Genomic DNA, 24,101 nt, shown 5'->3' with positions numbered 1-24,101 from the left:
TTCCAGGGGGATTCAGGATCCAGGGATGCATTCCTGAGGGGGATTCAGGATCCAGGGATCCATTCCAGGGGGATTCAGGATCCAGGGATCCATTCCAGGGATCCAGGGATGCATTCCAGGGGTTCAGGGATTAAAGGATGCATTCCAGGGGGATTCAGGGATCCAGGGAGCCATTCCAGGGATCCTGGGAGCTGTTCCTGAGGGATTCAGGGATCCAGGGATCCATTCCAGGGGGATTCAGGGATCCAGGGATGCATTCCAGGGGGATTCAGGGATCCAGGGATCCATTCCAGGGGGATTCAGGATCCAGGGATGCATTTGAGGGGGATTCAGGGATCCAGGGATCCATTCCAGGGGTTCAGGGATTCAGGGATGCATTCCTGAGGGATTCAGGGATCCAGGGATCCATTCCAATGGGGGATTCAGGATCCAGGGATGCATTCCAGGGATCCCTGGAGCCGTTCCTGGGGGATTCAGGGATCTCCAGAGCTGCTCCAGGGATCCAAGGGAGAACAGGAGATGGAGGCACATCGAAGACGGCCCAGGGGGATGCGAGGTCCCCGTGTGATCCCTGAGCAAAGGGAAGAGCAGGAATTCAAAGCCGGAATTCAAAGCAGCAGCACGAGCTGCAGGCTCAGCGTGGCTCCTCTGGAAAGCTGGCGGGTAAAAATTCCCTGTGCCTGAGGAATTCCCAGCTCTGGAAAGCTGATTGTTAAATATTCCATATGGAATTCCCAGCTCTGGAATGCTGATTGGTAAATATTCCCTGTGGAATTCCCAGCTCTGGAATGCTGATTGTTAAATATTCCATATGGAATTCCCAGCTCTGTAATGCTGATTGTTGAATATTCCCTGTGCCTGAGGAATTCCCAGCTCTGGAATGCTGATTGTTAAATATTCCCTGAGGAATTCCCAGCTCTGGAAGGCTGATTGTTAAATATTCCCTGTGTTTGTGGAATTCCCAGCTCTGGAAGGCTGATTGTTAAATATTCCCTGTGCCTGAGGAATTCCCAGCTCTGGAAAGCTGATTGTTGAATATTCCCTGTGTTTGTGGAATTCCCAGCTCTGGAATGCTGATTGTTAAATATTCCCTGTGGAATTCCCAGCTCTGGAAGGCTGATTGTTGAATATTCCCTGTGCCTGTGGAATTCCCAGCTCTGGAATGCTGATTGTTAAATATTCCCTGTGTTTGTGGAATTCCCAGCTCTGGAAAGCTGATTGTTAAATATTCCCTGTGGAATTCCCAGCTCTGGAATGCTGATTGTTAAATATTCCCTGTGGAATTCCCAGCTCTGGAATGCTGATTGTTAAATATTCCCTGTGGAATTCCCAGCTCTGGAATGCTGATTGTTAAATATTCCCTGTGCCTGTGGAATTCCCAGCTCTGGAATGTTAAATATTCCCTGAAGCCCCTGTGTTTGTGGAAAAAGGAGGGACAGGAACTCTTCTTCCTCCAGGGATGGGAAATCCGGGACAGGAGATCTCTGATCCATCATTCCCTGGGATCCATCCCCTGCTCAGATCCCCCTGGAACTGCTCCCAGGGGATTTGGGGCTCATCCCAACATTTCCTGAATCCCACCAGGATTGTCCTGCTCTCCCTCCTCACCTCCCAACAGGCGCAGGTGAAGGGAAGGACCCAGGGCTGGAGTCCTGCAGGAATCATTAAAAACTGTGGAATTTTGGTCTCACCTGCAGGGAGAAAGAACAGATTTGTATTGAAATTCCCTGTGCAACATTCCTAAAAACCCTCCCTGGCTTCCAGGCAGACTCAGGGCGCCAGCAGGACACGGCAGAGTGAGGAGAAGGAAGCTTAAAACCAGAACAGAATTCAAAAAAATAACAACGAAAAGAAAAGGCCAGAGATACCACAGGGTACAAAATAGGAATTATTTATATTTTCCAAAAGAAAAACAAAAAGAGTTCCCAGCTATTGAAACATCTCTGCTGTAAGAAGTGACTAAATAGAAAGGGACAGGGCTGGCCCCAGACAGCCAGACCAGGTACAAACAGTGTAAGAATCACGGAGCAACTCAGGGACGTCGCACGCAGCCGTCAGCAAGAGTGAAATTCATCCTGGGGGGGGGTTGGGGTTTGGTTTTTTTTTCTTTTGTTAAAAAAAGAGGGAGGAAAAGGGGAAATAAAGCAGGGGAAACGCCCCAGAGCATTTCCCGCAATGTTTAAAACAGAAACCGTCGGTGCTGCTCTCGGCTCGAGGGGTCTGCAGTCCTCTCCCAGCACAGCCTTCACCGCCCCTCGTGCTCCGAGCTGACATTTCATAGAAAAAGGGGCTTTTGAACCATTTTTTTTTTTCTGTTTGCAGTGGACACACAAGTGCTAAAACAGCAAATTCATCTCCTGGCCGAGGGCAGCGGGGCGCGCGCAGGTCCAGCTCAGCTCGGCCGCCGGGACTTTGGGAACGTTTGCCATGAATCCTCCTGGAGGTTTCCTCCCCAAAAACCTGGGTGGAACTTGTGCCTTCACTCTCCCAAGCGAGCAGAGTCCTCTGCCCCGGGCATCCCACACACACAGAGCCCCGGGCCGGGGGTCCCGGGGGCACAGCCGCATCCTGGAGGGCCTCAGGCGGGTGCAAGGGAACACACAGACACAGGGAATCGCAGGAACAGCCCCAGAGCCCACCCTCCCCCCTTTTCCCAAAGTTTCTCGGTGCTGTTGGACAAAGTCTGGATGTCGCACGGAGCAGCCTCTTCCCCCCAGCAACAGAGTCCAAGCTCCGCGGGCCTCGCCGGCTCCCCGGTGGTCAAGGGCTGGGCAGCAGCGGCAGCAGCAGCTGGGGCCGCTTCCAGAAAAGCTCGGGATGAGGGCGCGCGGGTTTAGGATTGCTTCAGCCGCTTGCGGGGCGGGCCCAGGAACGGGCACTGCGCCGAGGCCAGCGAGCGATAGGCCTCGGCCACCAGGTGGGGGTGGGACACCACCATGGACTTCCAGCCCGACGTCTCCATCACGTCCGAGGCGTGGCTGCAAACAACAACACACACGGGGCGGGCTGAGCCACCGGGGCAACTGGGAATGGGACTGGGGTCACTGGGAATGGGGACTGGGAATGGGACTGGGGTCACTGGGAATGGGACTGGGGTCACTGGGAATGGGGACTGGGAATGGGACTGGGGTCACTGGGAATGGGGACTGGGGTCACTGGGAATGGGGACTGGGAATGGGACTGGGCAACTGGGAATGGGACTGGGGTCACTGGGAATGGGGACTGGAGTAACTGGGAATGGGACTGGGGTCACTGGGAATGGGACTGGGGTCACTGGGAATGGGACTGGGAATGGGGACTGGGGTAACTGGGAATGGGACTGGGGTCACTGGGAATGGGACTGGGGTCACTGGGAATGGGACTGGGAATGGGGACTGGGGTAACTGGGAATGGGACTGGGGCAACTGGGAATGGGACTGGGGCAACTGGGAATGGGGACTGGGGTAACTGGGAATGGGACTGGGGTAACTGGGAATGGGACTGGGGCAACTGGGAATGGGGACTGGGGTAACTGGGAATGGGACTGGGGTAACTGGGAATGGGACTGGGGCAACTGGGAATGGGACTGGGGCAACTGGGAATGGGGACTGGGGTAACTGGGAATGGGGATTGGGGCAACTGGGAATGGGACTGGGATCACTGGGAATGGAGACTGGAGTAACTGGGAGCAAACTGGGAATGGGGACTGAGGTATCTGGGAATGGGACTGGGGCAACTGGGAATGGGGACTGGGGTAACTGGGAGCAAACTGGGAATGGGACTGGGATAACTGGGAATGGAGACTGGGGCAACTGGGAGCAAACTGGGAATGGGGGCTGGGATAATTGGGAATGGAATAACCAGAAGCAGACCAGGATCAGGGACTGGAATAACAGGGAACAAACTGGGATTAGGGACCAGAATAACAGGGAACAAACTGGGATTAGGGACCAGGTTAACAGGAGCCACCCTCCAGGCTCTTCCCAGGGCCCTGAGGAACCCGGGCGTTTCCTCCTCCTGGGCTCTCTCAGGTGTCTGAGGGGTTTGGCCCCATTTCAGGCTGGGAGCTCAGGAGGAAAAGCTGCAGCAGACTCCAGGTGGGATGGCAGAACACAGAGCTCACCCCAAGGCCAGCTCTGGGCACAGGAATGGTTTAAATCGATATAAAAAGCACTGGAAGAAGTGCACCGAGTGACAGAAATGTTCCATTTATTAAAGCTTGGCAGGGATTTTCCATCTGCTGCTGGATTGAGAGCTGGAATCAATCCCTCAGCATCAAATCATGGAATGCTTTGGGGTGGAAGGACCTTAAAGCTCATCCAGCTCCATGGGCAGGGGTGGCTCCTGCTGTCCCAGGCTGCTCCCAGCCAGGACAATTCCAGGATCAGAACTCCCTGATCCTGCCCTGCCTGCACCTTCTGGTGACCCCAGCAAGCTCCAGAGCAGCTCCCAGGCTGTTCCCACTCTGGACAACCCCAGGGGACAGGACTGGCCTGGGTTTGGGGCAATTCCATGAGTGGAATGCTGCATAAACCATGGAACACAGGGAGGGAGCTCAAAAATGACAGAGCAGAACCTTCCCTGCACAGGCCAGGAACAGCTAAAAACAAATCCTGGAATCCTGGGGGTGGGAGGGAGCCCAGCCTTGGTTTGGAGTGAGCAATGGGAGAAGAAAGGGAAGGGGGAAAAGGGAAGGGGGGAAAGGGAAGGGGGAAAGGGGAAGGGGCAAAAGGGGAAGGGGCAAAAGGGGAAGGGGCAAAAGGGGAAGGGGCAAAAGGGGAAGGGGCAAAAGGGGAAGGGGGAAAGGGGAAGGGGGAAAGGGGAAGGGGGAAAGGGAAGGGGGGAAAGGGAAGGGGGGAAAGGGGAAGGGGGAAAGGGGAAGGGGGAAAGGGGAAGGGGGAAAGGGGAAAGGGGAAAGGGGAAGGGGGAAAGGGGAAGGGGGAAAGGGGAAGGGGGAAAGGGGAAGGGGGAAAGGGGAAGGGGGAAGGGGGAAGGGGGAAGGGGGAAGGGGGAAAAGGGAAGGGGGAAAGGGGAAGGGGGAAAGGGGAAGGGGGAAAGGGGAAGGGGGAAAGGGGAAGGGGGAAAAGGGAGGGGGAAAGGGGAAGGGGGAAAGGGGAAGGGGGAAAGGGGAAGGGGGAAAGGGGAAGGGGGAAAGGGGAAGGGGGAAAGGGGAAGGGGGAAAGGGGAAGGGGAAAGGGGAAGGGGGAAAGGGGAAGGGGGAAAGGGGAAGGGTTTGTCCATCCTGGAGCAATTACTCACTAATTAATGAAGTCCACGGCCTGGGTTTTGAGCTGGTCTGCGCTGTGCAGGTCAGCCAGGATCAGGATCTCAGCTGCATTCTCCACGGACAGGTTACTGCAGAGAGCATCCTCACACATCACCTTCAGCCTCTCCAGGGCATACTGGGGACAAAACCATGGAATTACACCCAAAATTACCCTCAGGTACTGCCCAGGAACCCTCACACATCACCTTCAGCCTCTCCAGGGCATACTGGGGACAAAACCATGGAATTACACCCAAAATTACCCTCAGGTACTGCCCAGGAACCCTCACACATCACCTTCAGCCTCTCCAGGGCATACTGGGGACAAAACCATGGAATTACAGCAGGGAACACCTGAGGGGGTGGGAACCCTCCAGCTGTGCTCCTCCACCTCAGGTTTCCACCCAGGAACGCTCTGTGCCCTGAGCTGGGATCCATTTGTGGGATCTTTGCCATGGGATCAGCCCCATCACTATAAATTGATTTATTGATTAATTGATTTTAGGTTCTGACTGAGATTTCCCCCCTGTCAAGATTGGATTTAAATGCAGAATTCCAGCTCTTGAACCCCATTTTCCCTCAAGCCTGGCTGATAACAGAGGCAGAGCACTCGGAGTTTTCTCTGGCAAATTGAGAGGGCAAATCAAATTTCTTTGCTAATCTGTCTCAATAAATAAAGCAGTTTATGGGGCCAGCCATGAGTTTGGATAATTGCCTGTCAGAGCCTCCAAATGTAACAAATAAAGCTGGGCACTCTCCTGCTGCAGATGGAACATTCTCCTCCATGTATCCACTTTTTAGTTTAATTTTTGCTACAAATAACTCATTTTTAATTACATTGTTGGCCCCGAGTGGCCACTGTGGGCTCTCAGCAGCAACATTTCCCCTTCCTCCTTTTTTTTAATTCCACCTCAACTCCCCCCAGCCTCCTGCACTGGGAGCTCCTGGAGTTGAATTTTGGTTGGTTTTGGGCTAATTACAGCTTTTTCCTAAGAGACAGCAGAGCTCTGAGGGAGCTGCTTCAGTCCCCGGGGTAAATATTGGATGCTTTTTGTGTTTTCATGGAGGAGTTTTTTATTCCTGCTTTTAAGGCACACAATGAGCTGGAAAGGGAAAGCAAAGCTGTGTTAAAAGGCAGGAAAGTCAGAATTAAAGCTCTCCCTGCCCTAAGTGCTGCTCCTCCAGTCAATAGCTCAGAATATTGGATAAACGTGGGGATGGTTGTGTGGAATCTCCTGGCTCTGATTCCCACCTCAATCCCAGCTGGAACAGAGCTTTTCCCCCTGATTCAGCCTGGGATGGAGCTCAGGGACACAAAAGGGGCACAAAGAACCCCCAGCCCAAAGCCCCCAGCCCAGGAGAATCCCAGGATTCCAGGAGCAGGGAAAATCCCAGGATTCAGGCTCCAGATTGGATCTTTCCCTAGCACTGAGTCACTTCTAAAGGAAAAAAAAAAAAAAAAAGAAAAAGGGAATAGTTTGGGTTGTAAATGATGGATTTTCAGGGGTTAACAGAGCTCTCACTCCCATCTCTGGGGCTGCAAAGGGGAGGGGAAGAGCCCCAGGAATTCCAGCAGAGCCCCAGGAATTCCAGCAGAGCCCCAGGAATTCCAGCAGAGCCCCAGGGAAGCCCAGCAGCTCCCAGGAGCAGCAGGGACTGGCAGTGCAGCAGGAAAACCAACAGCATTTCCCACTCCTGGATTTCCAGAGCCTCAGGGCTGACAGGAGGCAGGGCAGGAGGAGAACTGTTTGTCCAGACTCTGCACTGCTCCGGGGATTTGGGAATAACCACATGGAAAAACATCCCTGGGTCTGCTCTGTAATTGTCTCCTCAGCCCAGCTCGGATCATGCTGAACAGGCTCTTCTGGGAGCTCCAAAAAAAATTCCTTAAAAATGAGCAGTAGAGCAAAAATTCCTGATTGTTTAATGGGAAGATCTGCAGCAGAGTCCTCTGGAAGCTTCAAAAATGCTTAAAAATGAGCAGTGGAGACAGAAATCCCTGAAGGGCCTGTGCAGCTCCAGGTGTGCTCTCTGTCAGTCTGCTGGTCCAGGGGTGTCTCCAGGTTTCCCTGGAAGCCTCAATTCCATGGAATTTGCCCATGCCAGGGCTCTGTGGAAAGGCAATCCCACGGTATTCCAGCTCCCCCAGCACCCACAAATGCCCAGTTCACCTTGTCAGCAGCTGCCAGGAGATCATCAGCCATCTTGTCCAGGTTTGGGGCCTTCCCGGTGTAAATGAAACACATCATTTCCTTGAACACCTCGGGCTCCACGTCGTTGATCTCAACCCGGTTCTGCAAAGGGAAAAAGGAGATTTTTGGGGTCTGCCAGGGGGCTCCAGGGCTGCTCCTGCCCCGAAACCCTCCAGTGCCAGAGGGAAATCGCTTACAAGGAGTTGGACTTGAGAGAGAAGGGGAAAAAAAGGGGGGAAAGGATGGGGGGAAAGGAGGGGGGGAAAAGGAGGGGGGAAAAAGGAGGGGGGTGAAAAGGAGGGGGGAAAAGGAGGGGGGAAAAAGGAGGGGGGAAAAAGGAGGGGGAGAAAAGGAGGGGGGGAAAAGGAAATATGTGGATGGAGTAAGAACAACTCCAAGCTGTATCCCACATTCTCCACTTCTCCCTGTCCCCCCCAGCCTCCTTCCCAAGGGAACAAAGGGACAGCTGATCCCAGACCCCTCTTTCCCTGCTCCCTTCAGGAGCAGAGGTGTTCCTGTGTGAGAGGAGCAGCTGCAGGTGCCAGAGGGGGATCCCAGCAGGGAACATCTGAGCAGGACCTTTCCCTGCTGGGTGTCCCATCCTCCCTGAGCAGGACCTTTCCCTGCTGGGTGTCCCATCCTCCCTGAGCAGGACCTTTCCCTGCTGGGTGTCCCATCCTCCCCTGAGCAGGACCTTTCCCTGCTGGGTGTCCCATCCTCCCTGAGCAGGACCTTTCCCTGCTGGGTGCTCCTCCCTCCCCTGAGCAGGACCTTTCCCTGCTGGGTGCTCCTGCCCTGAGCAGGACCTTTCCCTGCTGGGTGTCCCATCCTCCCCTGAGCAGGACCTTTCCCTGCTGGGTGTCCCATCCTCCCTGAGCAGGACCTTTCCCTGCTGGGTGTCCCATCCTCCCTGAGCAGGACCTTTCCCTGCTGGGTGCTCCTCCCTCCCCTGAGCAGGACCTTTCCCTGCTGGGTGTCCCTTCCTCCCCTGAGCAGGACCTTTCCCTGCTGGGTGTTCCTCCCCTGAGCAGGACCTTTCCCTGCTGGGTGCTCCTCCCTCCCCTGAGCAGGACCTTTCCCTGCTGGGTGCTCCTCCCTCCCCTGAGCAGGACCTTTCCCTGCTGGGTGTCCCATCCTCCCTGAGCAGGACCTTTCCCTGCTGGGTGTTCCTCCCCTGAGCAGGACCTTTCCCTGCTGGGTGTCCCATCCTCCCCTGAGCAGGACCTTTCCCTGCTGGGTGTCCCATCCTCCCTGAGCAGGACCTTTCCCTGCTGGGTGCTCCTGCCCTGAGCAGGACCTTTCCCTGCTGGGTGTCCCATCCTCCCTGAGCAGGACCTTTCCCTGCTGGGTGCTCCTCCCCTGAGCAGGACCTTTCCCTGCTGGGTGTCCCATCCTCCCCTGAGCAGGACCTTTCCCTGCTGGGTGCTCCTCCCCTGAGCAGGACCTTTCCCTGCTGGGTGTCCCATCCTCCCCTGAGCAGGACCTTTCCCTGCTGGGTGCTCCTGTCCTGCTCTCACCTTTTTGCTCTCCTCCATCTCGTGCTCGAACATGGCGCTGAACACCGGGGAGCGCGCTGTGGGGGGAATGGGGCACTCTGGGAATGCTGCGTCCCCTGGGAAGGGCTGGCTGCCCCTGCAGCACCTCCCCAGCCCCCAGCCCTTCCCACCAGGCACTGCCTGGGGCGATGGCATTCCCAGAGCAGCTGTGCCTGCCCCTGCATCCCTGCAAGTGGCCCAGGCCTGGCTGGACGGGGCTGGGAGCACCCTGGGATTGTGGAAGGTGTCCCTGCCATGGATGAGCTCTGAGCTCCCTCCATCTCAAACCATTCCCTCCCTCTCAAACCATTCCCTCCCATTCCCTCCATCCCAAACCACTACCTCCATCCCAAATCAATCCCTCCATCCCAAAGCACTCCCCCCCATTCCCTCCATACCCCCAATCCCTCCATCCTAAACCATTCCCTCCATCTCAAACCATTTCTTCACATTCCCTTTATCCCAAACCATTCCCTCCCTCCCAAACCATTCCCCCCATTCTCTCCTATTCCAAACCACTCCCATTCCCTCCATCCCAAACCATTCCCTCCATCCCAAACTGCTCCTCCCATTCCCTCCATCCCAAACCATTCCCTCCCATTCCCTCCATCCCAAACCATTCCCCCCACTCTCTCCTATCCCAAACCACTCCCAGTCCCTCCATTCAAAATCATTCCCTCCATCTCAAACCACTCCCTCCATTCCCTCCATCCCAAACCACTCCCTCCATTCCCTCCATCCCAAACCATTCCCTCCCATTCCCTTCATCCCAAACCATTCCCTCCACCTCAAACCACTCCCCCCATTCCCTCTATCCCAAACCATTCCTTCCATCCCAAACCATTCCCTCCATCCCAAACCACTCCTCCCATTCCCTTCATCCCAAACCATTCCCTCCATCTCAAACCACTCCCCCCATTCCCTCTATCCCAAACCATTCCTTCCATCCCAAACCATTCCCCCCTATTCCCTCTATCCCAAACCATTCCTTCCATCCCAAATCATTCCCCCCTATTCCCTCTATCCCAAACCATTCCCTCCATCCCAAACCACTCCCCCCATTCCCTCCATCCCAAACCATTCCCTCCCATCCCAAACCACTCCCCCCATTCCCTCCATCCCAAACCATTCCTCCCATCCCAAACCACTCCCTCCATCCCAAACCACTCCCCCCCATCCCCTCCGCGCCCCCGGGCAGTCCCACCTGCCAGGATGGCTTTGTGGCCCTTGAACTCCTGGCCGGCCACGCAGAGGCAGCAGTCGGTGAAGCGCGAGTTCTCCCAGAGCCCGCCCAGCTCGTCGGCCAGGCGGCACTCGGGCACCTTGACCATGTTCATGGTGTTCTGGCCCGAGATGTTCACCGAGTCCTGCACCACGCTCACCTGGGGACAGGGACACTGCACTGCCCCGGCCCTGCGGAGCCTCTGCTCCCAGGGCACACCCACAGCCCGGGGGACTGAAAACTGCCCACTCCTAAAGGATCCTCTGCAGAGATCCCTGCACCGGGGTGTCCACCCCAAACCCCAAACCCCACAAGCAGTGCTCCCTCCCAGCCCCACACTGACAGCACCTCCATGCAATCCATGAGAAGGTTTCTGAAGGAAGCGGAACCGGATTTTTGCTCTTTCCTGATTTTTTCCAGACACCACACCTGACCCAGTTTCTCCTTCCATCCTCGTGAAACTCCCCAATCAATAATGCAAGAGCCACCACTCCAGGGGAGATGAGGGACACACAGAGCTCCCAGAGCCCAGCACGGACCCCACAGGGCAGGGACTGACCCCTCAGTGCCCTCCTGCTTCTCCTTCCAGGAGAGTTTAAATATTCCACAGCACAACTAAACCCCACTCCAGACCGAGCCCAACAAATCCCAGGTTCTGTCAGACAGTGAGGGAGATGTGGAGGAGGCAATTCCCAATCCCTGCTCCAAGGTGAGGAATCTCCTCCAGAAGGGCCCCATTGGGAGCCTGTGCAGCCCCGTGGTTAAAGCCAGGTAAATCACAGCTGCAGCAGAGGCCAATTAGCAAAGCTCTGCTTAATTGTGCCCTGCTGCAATCAGGAGTGATGGAGGGGAAGCAGAGGGGAGGCCATTCCCTGGATTTGCTGTCCAGCCCAAGGTAAATTCCAGTTCTGTTCAGGACCAGTGGCCAAGGGAGAGCAAGGGCAGCCAGGGAAGCTGGAAGTGAAGGAAAAGGAAAGGGAAAAGGAAAAAGGAAAAAGGAAAGGAAAAAGGAAAAGGAAAGGAAAAAGGAAAGGAAAAAGGAAAGGAAAAAGGAAAGGAAAAAGGAAAGGAAAAAGGAAAGGAAAAAGGAAAGGAAAAAGGAAAAGGAAAGGGAAAAAGAAAGGGACAAGGAAAGGGACAAGGAAAGGGACAAGGAAAGGGACAAGGAAAGGGACAAGGAAAGGGAAAAGGAAAGGGAAAAGGAAAGGGAAAAGGAAAGGGAAAAGGAAAGGGAAAAGGAAAGGGAAAGGGAAAAGGATCCTAGCCTTGGATGCCAAACTAGATGAGGATTTGTTTCTGCCATGCCAGGCTCTCCTTTCTCCTCCCATTTTGTGCTCAAGGAAGGGCTCCCTCCATCCCTAGGAATTTGTGCTGCTGATCAAACATCCTTGAGGTGTTTGTTCATTTAAACATGTGCATGATTATGATGGCCAAAACCTGAAAAAAAAACCACCCCAAAAACAACCCAAAACCCTCCCAAAAATCCCAGCTGTCAAAGGACTTTGAAGCCCTTCTTTTATTCCTGAAAACACAGCAAAAGAAAAGACTCCCAGAAAAAAAAAGTGCAGGAGATGCAAGGAGAGAACAACTTGTTCTGCTCTCTTCTGGTGAAAAAAATACCAGCTCCAGGAGGGGGTTTGCAGTTAAAAAGACAATGGGAGTGAGCAGAAGAAGCTCTGAAGACACTAAATTAGAGTTTCTATTTGCTCATTAAGGTTTTTCAACCTAAATCTCTGGGTTTGGAAATAACTGGCTGCATCTTCGCCTGGAATAGCACAAGTGAAATAATAATGATGTTGTAGAAAAACACAAACACAATGACCAGAAAATGGTGATTACTGCAAAATCCCCTTTTTCTCACATTTTTCTCCTTGCTGGCTGTGCAGACACATTGAAGGAAATAAAGAGAAGCTCTCTTTTATTGAGCAGGGCAGTTCCCAGTGCAGATCCAGGCTGTGATTATCCCAAGCAAGCCCCAAATCAAGGAGCACAAACAGAGGGATGGGAACAGCAAAGCACCAGGAAATGATCCTCAAACCTGCCCAATTCCCACCATCATTCCAGGGAAAAGCCAAAAGGCAGAGGGATGAACCAGGAGGGGAAAAAGGCACAGCCAGAGCAGAGAATGCCAGGGACAGAACAGGCAGCAGTGATCCTGACCTGGGAGAGGAGATGAGGCCAGCCCTGCCTGGGCTGGGGAGCTCTGTGGGGCTGAGGAGCTGTGTGGGGCTGGAGCAGGGCTGAGGAGCTGTGTGGGGCTCAGGAGCTGTGTGGGGCTGGAGCAGGGCTCAGGAGCTGTGTGGGGCTGGAGCAGGGCTCAGGAGCTGTGTGGGGCTGGGGGAGCTGTGTGGGGCTGGAGCAGGGCTCAGGAGCTGTGTGGGGCTGGAGTAGGGGTCAGGGAGATGTGTGGGGCTGGGGGAGCTGTGTGGGCCTGGAGCAGGGCTCAGGAGCTGTGTGGGGCTGGAGCAGGGCTGAGGAGCTGTGTGGGGCTCAGGAGCTGTGTGGGGCTGCAGCAGGGCTCAGGAGCTGTGTGGGGCTGCAGCAGGGCTCAGGAGCTGTGTGGGGCTGGAGCAGGGCTCAGGAGCTGTGTGGGGCTCAGGAGCTGTGTGGGGCTGCAGCAGGGCTCAGGAGCTGTGTGGGGCTCAGGAGCTGTGTGGGGCTGGAGCAGGGCTCACCTCACAGAACAGGGTCAGTTTGTCATCTGGCAGGAGCCCGTTGGCCTCGTCCAGCAGGAAATCTCTCCTGATGAACTTCTTGAAGCCCCAGTCCTTGCCTTGCACGAAGCGATAGGCGCGCTGGCTCTCTGTGGATAGGCCTGGCTTAACCTGGGCCAGGGGCACAGCAAAGCCCAAAGCCTGGCCCAGCTCACCCCAGGAGGGGTCTCACCCATCCTAGGGGAGGTCTCACCCATCCTAGGGGGGTCCCACTCACCCATGGCCTTGGTCTCCTCTCCCTTGGCATTGAGGATGGAGAATTTGAACTTGGCCCTGACCTCGCTCTTGGGGCAGCTCACCAGCAGCAGGTACAGGGACAGGTAATCCTTGCTCTCCTCGTCCAGACCCTTGGGGTTCACACGTAAACACCTGGAAAAGGGGGGTTGGGAATGGCAGCAGGTCAGGGATGCCTCCAAAGGAAGGGCACTGTGGGATTTGCACAGCAAACAAGGGCCCCAGGGGAACACGGGGGCTGAAAGGAGCAGAGCTGGGGTACAGCTGAGAAAAACACCCAGGAATTATGGGCAGCCCACCAAATCCCTAAGGAAAAGAGCAGGGAAAAGGGCTGGAATCGCTGAGAAGCCCCCTGGGTACCAAGCCTCACATAAGGAAAGTGAAATAAATAAAATGGAGGCAACGGGCTTGAGGAAGTGCAACAAATACAGAGAAATGGTTGATAAAATGCCACAGGAGGCAACTGCAAGGAACAAGGGATTTCTGGAAGGCTGGTGGTTCTTCAACAAAAAAACTACCAGGGTTAAAAGGAAAAACTCCTCCTGTGTGAAGAAAAGGCAGGAAGAGGCTCTTCCATGACCTGAAACATGACACAGAATCCACCAAGAACAAAAAGCAGAGAGATAATGAACAGCTCCCACACACAGGGACCAAATCCACAGATCCAGATGTTCCAGGGAGGGCTGAGAGCAGAGGGGACAAAGGTGACAGGAACAAAGGCAGGCCAAGGCAAGCACAGCTCTGCCACCCGAAGGAGGGAACTCACACTGTATCCCATGGATACAATTCATCCAGGGGCTGCTTTCCCCCCAGTGGGACTGAAAAGGAAAATTGTGAACCACTCCACAGCCGGATAAAACCAGGAATCAGAGCCCATGGATGCACCAGGACACGGCTCAGAGCAGACACAGGCTCTGAGCAAAGTCCACTCTGAGTTACTGGAAATGATTGAGGCCTCAGGGAAGGAAGGTTTAGAGGAAAGGGAAAGGCTCCAAATGAGGTCACCCTGAAGAGGCAGCAGCAATGAGAGGACATTGGCACTTGCCTCATCCCTGTGTCCTCCACGGCCACAAAAAGCTGCCACTCACAGAAAGGGAATTCACAGCAGGAGAAATTCACTTTGGAACCCCATGGAGTATGAGGGGCTGGAACTGGGAGGGTGATTTGGGCTGTGCAGCCTCACCTGGGCTCGCCACAGAAATCTGTTTTGAGGGTAAATATTGGTTTGTGTGCAAACACTGCTGAGCCATCGGGGCTCTCATGCTCAGGATTATGATGCTCCCATGGACTGCCCAAAGCCCAGCCCAGCTGGGATGAACCCCTCTCCCTGGGCCTCACCACTTGAGTTTGTCGTTGGCTCCAGAGGAAAAGGTCGAGCTCTTGATGACCTCCCCCATCTCCTCCCGGCAGAAGCTGAAGTTGTTGATGGTCCACATGTAGGAGAACTTCACCACCTTGATCTGGATGGAGACAACAGGAGCTTTGGGTCAGCCCTGCCCATCCCACAGGGACAAGGTGCAGCCCCCCAGCTCTGGGTGGGGGACCTGGAATTGCAGGAATGGCTCCAGGGGCTCCTGCAGGGCACGGGGAGCATCGGCTGCTCCTGTGTGACAGCTGCAGCGTGGGGCTGGTGGAACAGCTGTGCAACTGCTGTGTAACTGCTGTGCAGCTGCTGTGGAGCTGCTGGGATTGCTGTGGAACTGCTGTGCAACTGCTGTGGAGCTGCTGTGGAGCTGCTGTGCAGCTGCTGTGCAACTGCTGGGATTGCTGTGCAACTGCTGTGCAACTGCTGGGATTGCTGTGCAACTGCTGTGTAACTGCTGTGCAGCTGCTGTGGAGCTGCTGGGATTGCTGTGGAACTGCCCTGTGTGCAACTGCTGGGACTGCTCTGTGTGTAACTGCAGAGTGTGATTGATGAGTGTAACTTCAGTGTGTAACTCCACCACGTAAATGCCCTGTGTGTAACTGCAGTGTGTGATTGCTGAGTATAACTGCTGTGTGTGGTTGTTGCGTGTAACTAGTGTGCAACTCCCTTGTGTAGATGCCCTGTGTGTAAATGCAGTGTGTGTAACTCCGTGTGTGTAACTGCAGTGTGTGCAACTCCCTGTGTATACCTGCAGTGTGCAACTCTGTGTGTAACTCCCTGTGTGTAACTGCAGTGTGTGCAACTCCCTGTGTATACCTGCAGTGTGCAACTCTGTGTGTAACTCCCTGTGTGTAACTGCAGTGTGTAACTCTGTGTGTAACTCCCTGTGTGTAACTGCAGTGTGTGTAACTCCCTGTGTGTAACTCCCTGTGTGTAACTGCAGTGTGTGTAACTCCCTGTGTGTACCTGCACACCCAGCAGGCCCCACAGCCCCCCAAAGCCCAGGAACACAGCTCAGGAATGCAGCCCAGGGCAGCTGACCTGTGTGTAACTGCAGTGTGTAACTCCCTGTGTGTAACTGCAGTGTGTTAAATGCCCTGTGTGTAACTCCCTGTGTGTAACTGCACACCCAGCAGGCCCCACAGCCTCCCAAAGCCCAGGAATGCAGCCCAGGGCAGCTGACCTGTGTGTAACTGCAGTGTGTAACTCCCTGTGTGTAACTGCAGTGTGTTAAATGCCCTGTGTGTAACTGCAGTGTGTGTAACTCCCTGTGTGTAACTCCCTGTGTGTAACTGCACACCCAGCAGGCCCCACAGCCCCCCAAAGCCCAGGAACACAGCCATGCCATGCCATGCCGTGCCATATCATGCCCTGCCATGCCGTGCCATGCCGTGCCATGCCAGCTGACCTGTGTGTAGCACCAGCTCTCGGCCACGGGCCCGCTGGACATCTCTGCCGGAGGGGGGGGACTCGGCACCCTGGACATCGCCAGCTTGGAATCGGGCAGGGCACAGGCACGGGGAACGGAGCTCAGGGGCACCTGGGGAAAGACAGGAACACCAAAATCAGCGTGGGAATGGGGCTGGACTTCACCTGGGAGAGAGAGGAACCACAGAAATCAGCGTGGGAATGGGGCTGGACTTCACCTGGGGGGAAAAGGAATCATAGAAATCAGGAACAAACATGGAAACGGAGCTCAGCTGCACCTGGGGAAAGAGAGGAACCACGGAAATCAGCATGGGAATGGGGCTGGACTTCACCTGGGGAAAGACAGGAACACCAAAATCAGCGTGGGAATGGGGCTGGACTTCACCTGGGGGGGAAAGGAATAATAGAAATCAGCAACCAGCATGGAAATGGAGCTCAGCTGCACCTGGGGAAAGAGAGGGACCATAGAAATCCGCATGGGAATGGGGCTGGACTTCACCTGGGAGAGAGAGAACCACCATAATCATCAACCAGCATGGAAACGTAGCTCAGTTGCACCTGGGGGAGAGGAACCATAGAAATCAGTGTGGGAATGGGGCTGGACTTCACCTAGGGGGGAAAGGAACCATAGAAATCAGCAGCCAGCATGGAAATAGGGCAGAAATTCACCTGGTGGGGAGAGGAACCCCAGAAATCAGTGTGGGAATTGGAGCTCAGCTGCACTTGGGGGAGAGGAACCCCAGAAATCAGTGTGAGAATGGGAGCTAAACTGGGAGGGTCTCCCTGGGGGGAGAGAGGAACTAACAAAATCAGCAACCAGAATGGGAATGGGAGCTGAACTCCACATGGGGGAAACAGAGAGGAGAGAGAGACAGAGATGAGCCACCAAAATCAGCAACCAGAATGGGAATGGGAGCTGAACTTCACCTGGGGGAAACAGAGACAGAGACAGAGACAGAGACAGAGATGAGCCACCAAAATCAACACCCAGCACAGAAATGGGGGCTCAGCTGCACCTGGGGGCACAGAGAGGCTGCCCCCATCAGAACTGAGGACAAATCAAACCAGCCCCAGGGGTTCAACCTCCCAGGACACAAATTCCTCTCTAAACACCTTCACAACGTGATGTTACACTGGAAGGCTCCATTGAAAGGTTTCCAGCAAACACAAAGCAGCCCAAAGGGCAGCCTGGAGGCCAGGATGGAGGGGTTTGGCACAGGGAAGAGCCTGGCTGAGCCTTCTGCTCACGGCTTTGTGTCCTGCAGCACCTCACACACAACGGGGCCAAGGATCCCTCCAGCAGGAGCAGCAGCCAGGGAAGGCAGGCAGGGATTTTGGGATTTTTGGGATTGGCCACCTGTCTGCACGCTGAGCTACAAGATGGTCAGGGATGGAAAGGCTTCAGCAGGAGGAAATGCAGGGAATGAATAAATCAACCATGAGAGCAGGCCGTGAAACTGGATTTTGTTGTTAAAATTGCAGTAAATTTCGGTGATTTAGTTTGTAACTAACACCTTTAGACTCGTTGCCACACGAGGTATTCTGATCTCTGAAAATAAAAATTCTATTTAAGAAGAGTTAAAAGGATGGATTAAAAAAAAAAAAAAAGACATAAAAAAAAAGACATAAAACCAACTTAAAATAACTTTGGAACCCCCTGAAACAGTGATTCCATGGCCCTCCACACACCCCTGGCCAGAAGGTGGGAATGAAACCTGCAGCCACAATGGAATTCTCCATTGGCTGGGTCTGCCTGCTCAGGACACCTCAGGTGTCACCAGGTGCCACCTCCCCAGCGGTGCTGGCACCTCTGCACTGGAGCTGGATGGAAAAGCACGGCAGGCACAGAGCTCTGAGGGAAACATTTGGGAAATAATTCAGATCCCAGGGCTCAGGAGAGGCAGGGACACACGTCAGGCACAGGCAGAAATATCAAAACACAGGAAAGAAAACAGAAAACATTATTTTATGGCCCCCTGTGTACAGTGAGAGTTTGCTACTCCTTGGCTATAAATAACAAACTCCTGGCTCGGGACAGAGCTGGAATCACAGCTCAGAGCAGAGCGATTCTCAGCCCACTCCCAAGCACTTCCAGATGGAGACATTGGATCCGAGGGCAGAGCCAGAGCACCTGGGGAAGCACAGGAAATGTTCCCTTGTCACCCTGGCCTGCCAAAACCCCCTGCGGGCTCCACAGCTCAGCTCTGCCTTCAGCAGGGAAATCCTGGGACCCCACCTGCCACAGGTGGGCACAGAAACCCAACCAACAATCCCGGAACCGAGTCCAGAATCACCAGATTTTTGTCCCAAAAATCAGTCATTTTCTGCCTCTCAGGATAAATCAACTCCCTCCTGAGAAACACAGCAGAAATTCCTGGGAATTTCCACTTCCAGCCAGGTTTACCCACAGAAAGGGAGCTCAGGGGAGGCTGGGAAGGAAGGAGATTTTTAATTGAGGGGTTCAAAAGCCGAGTGGCTGCTCCTGGGGCCAGCAAAGCATCAAAGAGTGCCTGGGAACAGCGCAGGGAGAGGGAGCAGGACGGGATCATGGAGCAGGAAAACAGGGACGAGGCAGGAAAAGCTCCTTTACTCCCTGCTCCCTTCAAAGGCTCGGGAAGGACAGCAGAAGGTTGGCTTTGGACCAGGAAAAAGGGGAAAAGGGCAGGGAGTGGAAGGGCAGGGCTCTGCTGGGACATGGGGGGGCTGTCACCCCTGAAATCCCAGACAGGGATTTCACCTGGGGAAAAGTCTCTGCCTGACACCACCCAAAATGTCCCTGAATGGCATCAAACTCAATGTTGATACCCTGAGCACTCCAGAGTACTTTCACCAGTGTTACTGACCTTACAAGACCCCTGATCTCTAAAATGAGCCCATTTTCAGATTAACCTCTGCACTTCTGCTGTGTCTAATTCCGTCCCAGGTGTGCACAAGGCCGCTCTCTGCTGCTGGGAAATGATTTCTGTTATCACAGGTTGGATCAATTTTCAAAGCCCCGGCATTGCTGTGTTCAATTCACAGCCCGAGTGTGACACCAGACCCAACCTTCAAATGCCCAACTTCAACCTTGTGTTTGTGCCCAAAGCCATTTCCAAACCCTAAACCAGAACCTCCCGTGAGGATCTGTAACACAGGTGGAGAAAAGCTGAGCTGAGGTCTTAATATGAAAATTTCAGCCCTATTTTCTCTAAAATCAGCAGATCCTCCTGGGTTCTGCTGCATCCACGGCCAAACCAGCACCTTCCAGATGGGAATGTTTAATCCCTGCCATGATCCCGACTTTATGAACTCTACAGATGCCTAAAAATAAACTTTATAAATTCCACAGATGTCTAAAATTCCCTGGAGCTGCGAGGCCAGCGACACCTCGGATCACAGCAGTGCAAGCCCTGCCTGCAGCCAGAGAATTCCCTCCCAGGAATTCCCCAGAATTCCCCCAGGCATTGGCCACAGCCGGTGCTTTGGTGCCTTTCCAGCCCTAAAAACGTGGAGGGAAAACCCCAAGACAACGCCAGTGCCCCCAGTTCCAGCTCATCCCTGCTCCTCCTCCTCCTCCTCAGCCGTGCACAGCAGCACAGAGACTTCCAGAACCTCTTGTGGAACAGCACAAAGGCCACAGGGATCACCCACAGCTCCTGGCCCTGCACAGGACATCCCAAAATCCCATCCCAGGGCAGCCTTGGGAATGTGTCCATTCCTTGGGGAGCTGTTCCAGTGCCTCACCACCCTCTGGGGGAAGAACTTTTCCCTAAAATCCACCCTAAATCCCTACAATCCACCCCAAATCCCTCCTGCCACAGCCCTCGGGTGCTGTCCCTGCTCACCAGAGAGAAGAGCTCAACACTCAATTACCACTCAGATCCTTCCTCCCACAGCAAGCACTGCAGGGACATTCGAAAACACAAAAACAACAGCAGAAAGAATCCAGTCTGTTTCCAGCTGAGCCTCTGAACGCCAGCAGCTCCTCTGCCTCCTCGGGGGCACAAACACCTCCTGCCCCATCAGGTGTTTCTGGGCCTGGCCACACCTTTCCATCCCAGGGCTCCCAACTCCAAGCACAGACTCCCAGCAGCAGCTGCTGGGCTGAGAACGAAGGAGCAGCTCCCTCACTAAAAGGGTTTTGGCCGTCCCCGTTTGTTTATTTTGGGTTTTCTCCATTTCCCGACAGGTTTGTGCCAGGAGCAGCAAAGCCCAGCAGAGCGAGGCTGAGGAACCAGAGGGATCTGAGGGATCTTACATAACCCTGGAGCCGTGCAGCAGGGCTGGCTGGGGAGCAGGGATCCCACAGAATCCCCTGCAATTCCCAGCCTGGAGCTGCCCCAGCACAGCAGCAGCTCGGGGAGCAGCAGCACTCGCAGCTCCCTGCAGGGTCACCCTGGCATGGGATGGTCCCAGGTGGGCAGAGTGGGCAGCAAACCCCGCTGGGCACTGCCAGGAGCCAGGCTGGGACATGCCAGGCACAACAATCCCAGCCAGGAGAGGCTCAGGGCACTCCCAGATTAACCCCGGTGCAAACTGGGCCAGGAGCTGCTCAGGTAACTGGTTTAACTTTGAGCAGGGACATGGGCAGCACTGGTGCCTCCTCCACAGGAAACCAGCAGGAAACTGGAGAAATGATGGCACAAAAATCATGGGTTTTTTAAGCACTTCGGTGTGGGCTGGGCTGGCAGTGGTGCCCTCACTTTAACCCCACTCCCTGACCTGTGTTTGTGCCCAAACCCCCGGGATTTTGGGGAGAAAAGGGGTGGATTTATAACAGGAGCTCCACTCCAGCGAATCAGGCTGTCAAATGTGGCAGCAGTTTCCATTTGACGGGCACAGTTCCGTGCCACTGTCCCCTGCTGATAGAGGGACAGGATCACAGCCTCCGGGCATTCTGCTGCTGGGCTGTCCTGAGCTCAACCCCACCCGTAACAAAGTAACAAAAAGAGGGGAAAAAAAACCCAAAAAACCAATCTGTTTTTTTCTTCAGATTGCAAAAAACGAGGGAGAAAATGACACCGAGTCGTTGTGGGCAGCTGGTTGGAAACTGTCACTGAAAGAGAAATCAGGCGGATGTTTTACTGAAATAATTCAGGGTTTAGAGTTCTGATTTATAAAGCATAAATAAGTGTCATTCCTCAAACTCTCACAGGGCTTCACAACAAGCCACCACTTAGAACTCTAAAGGCAAAGTGGAAAAAAGAGGAAATGAGGGAAAAGTGTTTCTTTTCCTTATGTCAGGACAATGCTGTAGAACCACAACACGAACACATTCAGCCATGCTGAGTTGGAGAGAGCTGACAGCAGATCTCATCACACCTGAGATCTTTCTGCCCCTCGAAGAACTCCTGTCAGACCCAGACAATCCCATCTCCCACTCCAGGCGCTCTGTTTTCCCTTTGCAGCACCAGGAATGCGGACGATGCTCGGCAGCAGCAGCGGCAGCGCTCCAGGATGGCCCCAGCTCCCCGGGAAGGGGAATTATTTCCCTTTCCACACTGCAGGATGATGCACCATTTCCTCCAAACAGCACCACAGGCCCGACACTCGACTGGGGAGCAGAGCCGCGATCCCGGCTCGCATTCCCAGCGATCCCAGCTTGGCTCCTGCCTCGGGGATGGGCTCACACCGTGGCCAGGCCACAACCTGTCACCCCTGAGCGCTGATGCTGCTGCTCCTCATCGCAGCGCTCCCACTCCGGCCCGCTCCTCTCTTTCCCACTCGTGCTCCCTCAGCCGGCTCCAGGCTCCCCATGGCCCCTGTCCCCCAGCCTGGCGATCTCCAGGAATCCCCGCTCCAGGTTTTTCCCCAACTTTTCCCCGCCGCCCGCCCCCCCCCCCCGTCCCTCAGGCCCTGCGCTCTCCCCCCCCCCTCCCCTTACAACTCCTTCCCCTCCGCTCTCACCTCGCGGCCCGAGGAGCGGCCCCGCCGGCGGTGCGGCGCTGCTGGGAGGCCGGAGGGAGGCGGGGAGCGGTGGCCGGGCAGGTGCGGTGTGTGGGGACGGCCCCGGACCCCGCAGCCCCCTCAGGAGACCACCAGCAGCTAGGGATCACTATTTGGCAGCATGTCCTCCCGGGCCGGTCTCCGCCGAGCGCGACCGGGGGATCACTATTGCGCAGGTGCCCGCAGCAGCTCAGCGCGCATGCGCGCGGTGCCGGGGCGGCGGGGGGGGGGCCGGGATATGGCGGTGCCCTGCGCTCCCCTCACGGCCGCGCACGCGCACTGCGGGACTGACGCCGCCGGCCACGCCCACCACCTTTTATAGCCGTGCGCCCGTCGCGCGAGACCGCTCCCCCCGCCGCGAGCACGCGCGGCCGGGTCGGTTCCTGCGCATGCGCTGTGTCTGAGACCCCTCTTTGTGGCAGGTCCCGTCCCTCCTGCGCTTTCACGCTGAAATCACTTTGTGGCAGGCGTGTCCCAGCGGCCCTGCGCCTCTGCTCCCCTCTGATGAACGCTCGTCTGGCAGCGCCGCGCAGAGTGCGCCCCGTGCCTCGCTGGCCCCGCTGTTCCCGTTCGGCACCGGCTGCTGCTGTCGCAGTGCCCTTCCACCGCGGGGTCGGCGAGGGCGGCGCTCTCGCTGCCCACATGTCCGCCACACACGGCCCCCGCAGGCGGCACCGCCTTTCCGCTGTTCTTGGGGAGGTTTCTGGGCGTGCCATCGCCCTTTTCCTCACGGCTTAGTGAGGAGACACCTGCCTCAGGGAATGGCGGGAGCCATCTCCCCTCACGGCTCTGTGAGGGAACACCTGCCTGAGGGAATGGCAGGAGCCATCTCTCCTTCCCTCATGGCTCCATGAGGGGACACCTGTCTGAGGGAATGGCGGGTGCCATCTCCCCTCACAGCTCCATGAGGGGACACCTGGCCGAGGGAATGGCGGGAACCATCTCTCCCCTCACGGCTCCATGAGGGAACACCTGCCTGAGGGAATGGCGGGTGCCATCTCCCCTCACGGCTCCGTGAGGGGACACCTGGCCGAGGGAATGGCGGGAACCATCTCTCCCCTCACGGCTCCATGAGGTTCTGTCTGCCCAAGGAAATGGTGGTTGCTGTTTCCCCTCATAGCTCTGTGAGGAAGTGTTACCAAAATCCTCCCAAAATATCATGAAAAATAAGACTCCACCCATTTTTCAGTGTTATCGAGTCAGGCCTTGCTTTCTTCTTGGCCCAGGCTGTGCGTGGCTGACAAAGTTGCTCCACACCCATGCTGATACAAAACTTTTTAACTTATTTATACATTTTAAGCAAAGGAAGCAATTAATTAGTTGGTATGGCTCTTCTCTGCTACTTTGTAGTGGTTTGTAACCAGTGAAGCAAAGATGTCATTGTTACCAGTCCTTAATTACCTGAAAGTTTGTGAGAAGTTTATCCAGAGCAGCCTTCCCCTCCTCACTTCCAGCCTCAGGGTGAATTAATTCCACTACACACAAAGCACCCCAAGAACCGAATTACTCAGGTTCCACAGCACAGCCATGCTTATTGAAATGGGAAATGCAAAATATTTTTGTCTTCCCTCTCCTTCTGCCAGGTGAGAAATGCTGGTCTGGGCCAGGGGCTGCCACGTCCACCCACAGCTGGCTCCTGGATTATTGGGAATGTTTGTTCTCTGCAGTGTCCCAGGTTTTCCTGGCAAGCGAATCCTCCTCTGAGCAATCCTCGGACCCTGCTGCATTCCTTCGTGTCCCCATGTGCTGCCCGTGGTGACAGAGCAGCAGGTGATGCTTCGCTGATGAAGGAATGGCTCTGTGAGGTGCAGGGCTGGTGTTTGCATTCCCGTGCTGGCCGCACACTTCTCCTGGAAACCGCCTTTCATCCCTCTTCCATTCCCGTTTATATTCCCACCTAAGCTGCGGATTTTTAGCGGTGCGTTTCTCCTCTCAGAGCTGGAGTGGCAGAGGAAATTACAGCACCAGTTTCACAGACAACAAAGAGATTCCCCCCTCCTCCCTGGCAGCCTCTCTGTAACCAGAACAAACAGAAATTCTACTTTAATCCGGCACTGGCCAAGTGTCACTCTGCAGTGGGGAATTCAAGTTCCTTTTCAGGTTCTCCTGATCAAAATTCTCTTGTTCCCAGGAAGTGAAAAATTAAATTGGGCACCTGTGGAAACGGAGGTGGAATTTCACCTCTCCTCCCTTTGCTAAAGTTATTTAGGCTCAGCTCTGTCCCCCCTTGGTGGCTGGGA

At 55.1% G+C, this 24,101-nt stretch overlaps 1 protein-coding gene across 2 annotated transcripts; it reads right to left on the bottom strand.

Annotated features, from left to right (window-relative positions):
* Nucleotides 1–1,875: 1,875 nt before the first annotated feature.
* SPOP (speckle type BTB/POZ protein) lies at nt 1,876–22,108 on the bottom strand. Of its 2 annotated transcripts, XM_066567159.1 has the most exons (10): nt 21,823–22,100; nt 15,917–16,048; nt 14,481–14,602; nt 13,126–13,277; nt 12,870–12,997; nt 10,177–10,354; nt 8,955–9,010; nt 7,417–7,539; nt 5,239–5,381; nt 1,876–2,978 (listed from the first exon to the last, which is right to left on the bottom strand). In XM_066567159.1, the coding sequence occupies exons 2-10, from the start codon at nt 15,992–15,994 to the stop codon at nt 2,834–2,836; spliced, it is 1,125 nt and encodes a 374-aa protein (XP_066423256.1). In that variant the 5' UTR covers nt 15,995–16,048; nt 21,823–22,100; the 3' UTR covers nt 1,876–2,833. The 2 variants fall into 2 exon arrangements, with proteins under 2 accessions (XP_066423256.1, XP_066423257.1); XM_066567160.1 differs by lacking the exons at nt 1,876–2,978; nt 5,239–5,381 and adding an exon at nt 5,390–5,563 and having other exon boundaries at nt 21,823–22,108.
* Nucleotides 22,109–24,101: the final 1,993 nt, after the last annotated feature.

This window comes from Molothrus aeneus, chromosome 28 (assembly GCF_037042795.1).
Source record: "Molothrus aeneus isolate 106 chromosome 28, BPBGC_Maene_1.0, whole genome shotgun sequence".
NCBI classification, from domain to species: domain Eukaryota; kingdom Metazoa; phylum Chordata; class Aves; order Passeriformes; family Icteridae; genus Molothrus; species Molothrus aeneus.
This window is presented reverse-complemented; position numbering and strand designations above follow the sequence as displayed.

Excerpts from the sequence above, each read along its gene's own strand:
- SPOP (XM_066567159.1), bottom strand. The coding sequence starts at position 15,994 with ATGTCCAGGGTGCCGAGTCCCCCCCCTCCGGCAGAGATGTCCAGCGGG. Across the intron at positions 10,355-12,869 it reads AACTGACCCTGTTCTGTGAG|GTGAGCGTGGTGCAGGACTC; the intron begins GTGAGCCCTGCT and ends CCCTGTCCCCAG. Across the intron at positions 9,011-10,176 it reads CCACAAAGCCATCCTGGCAG|CGCGCTCCCCGGTGTTCAGC; the intron begins GTGGGACTGCCC and ends TTCCCCCCACAG.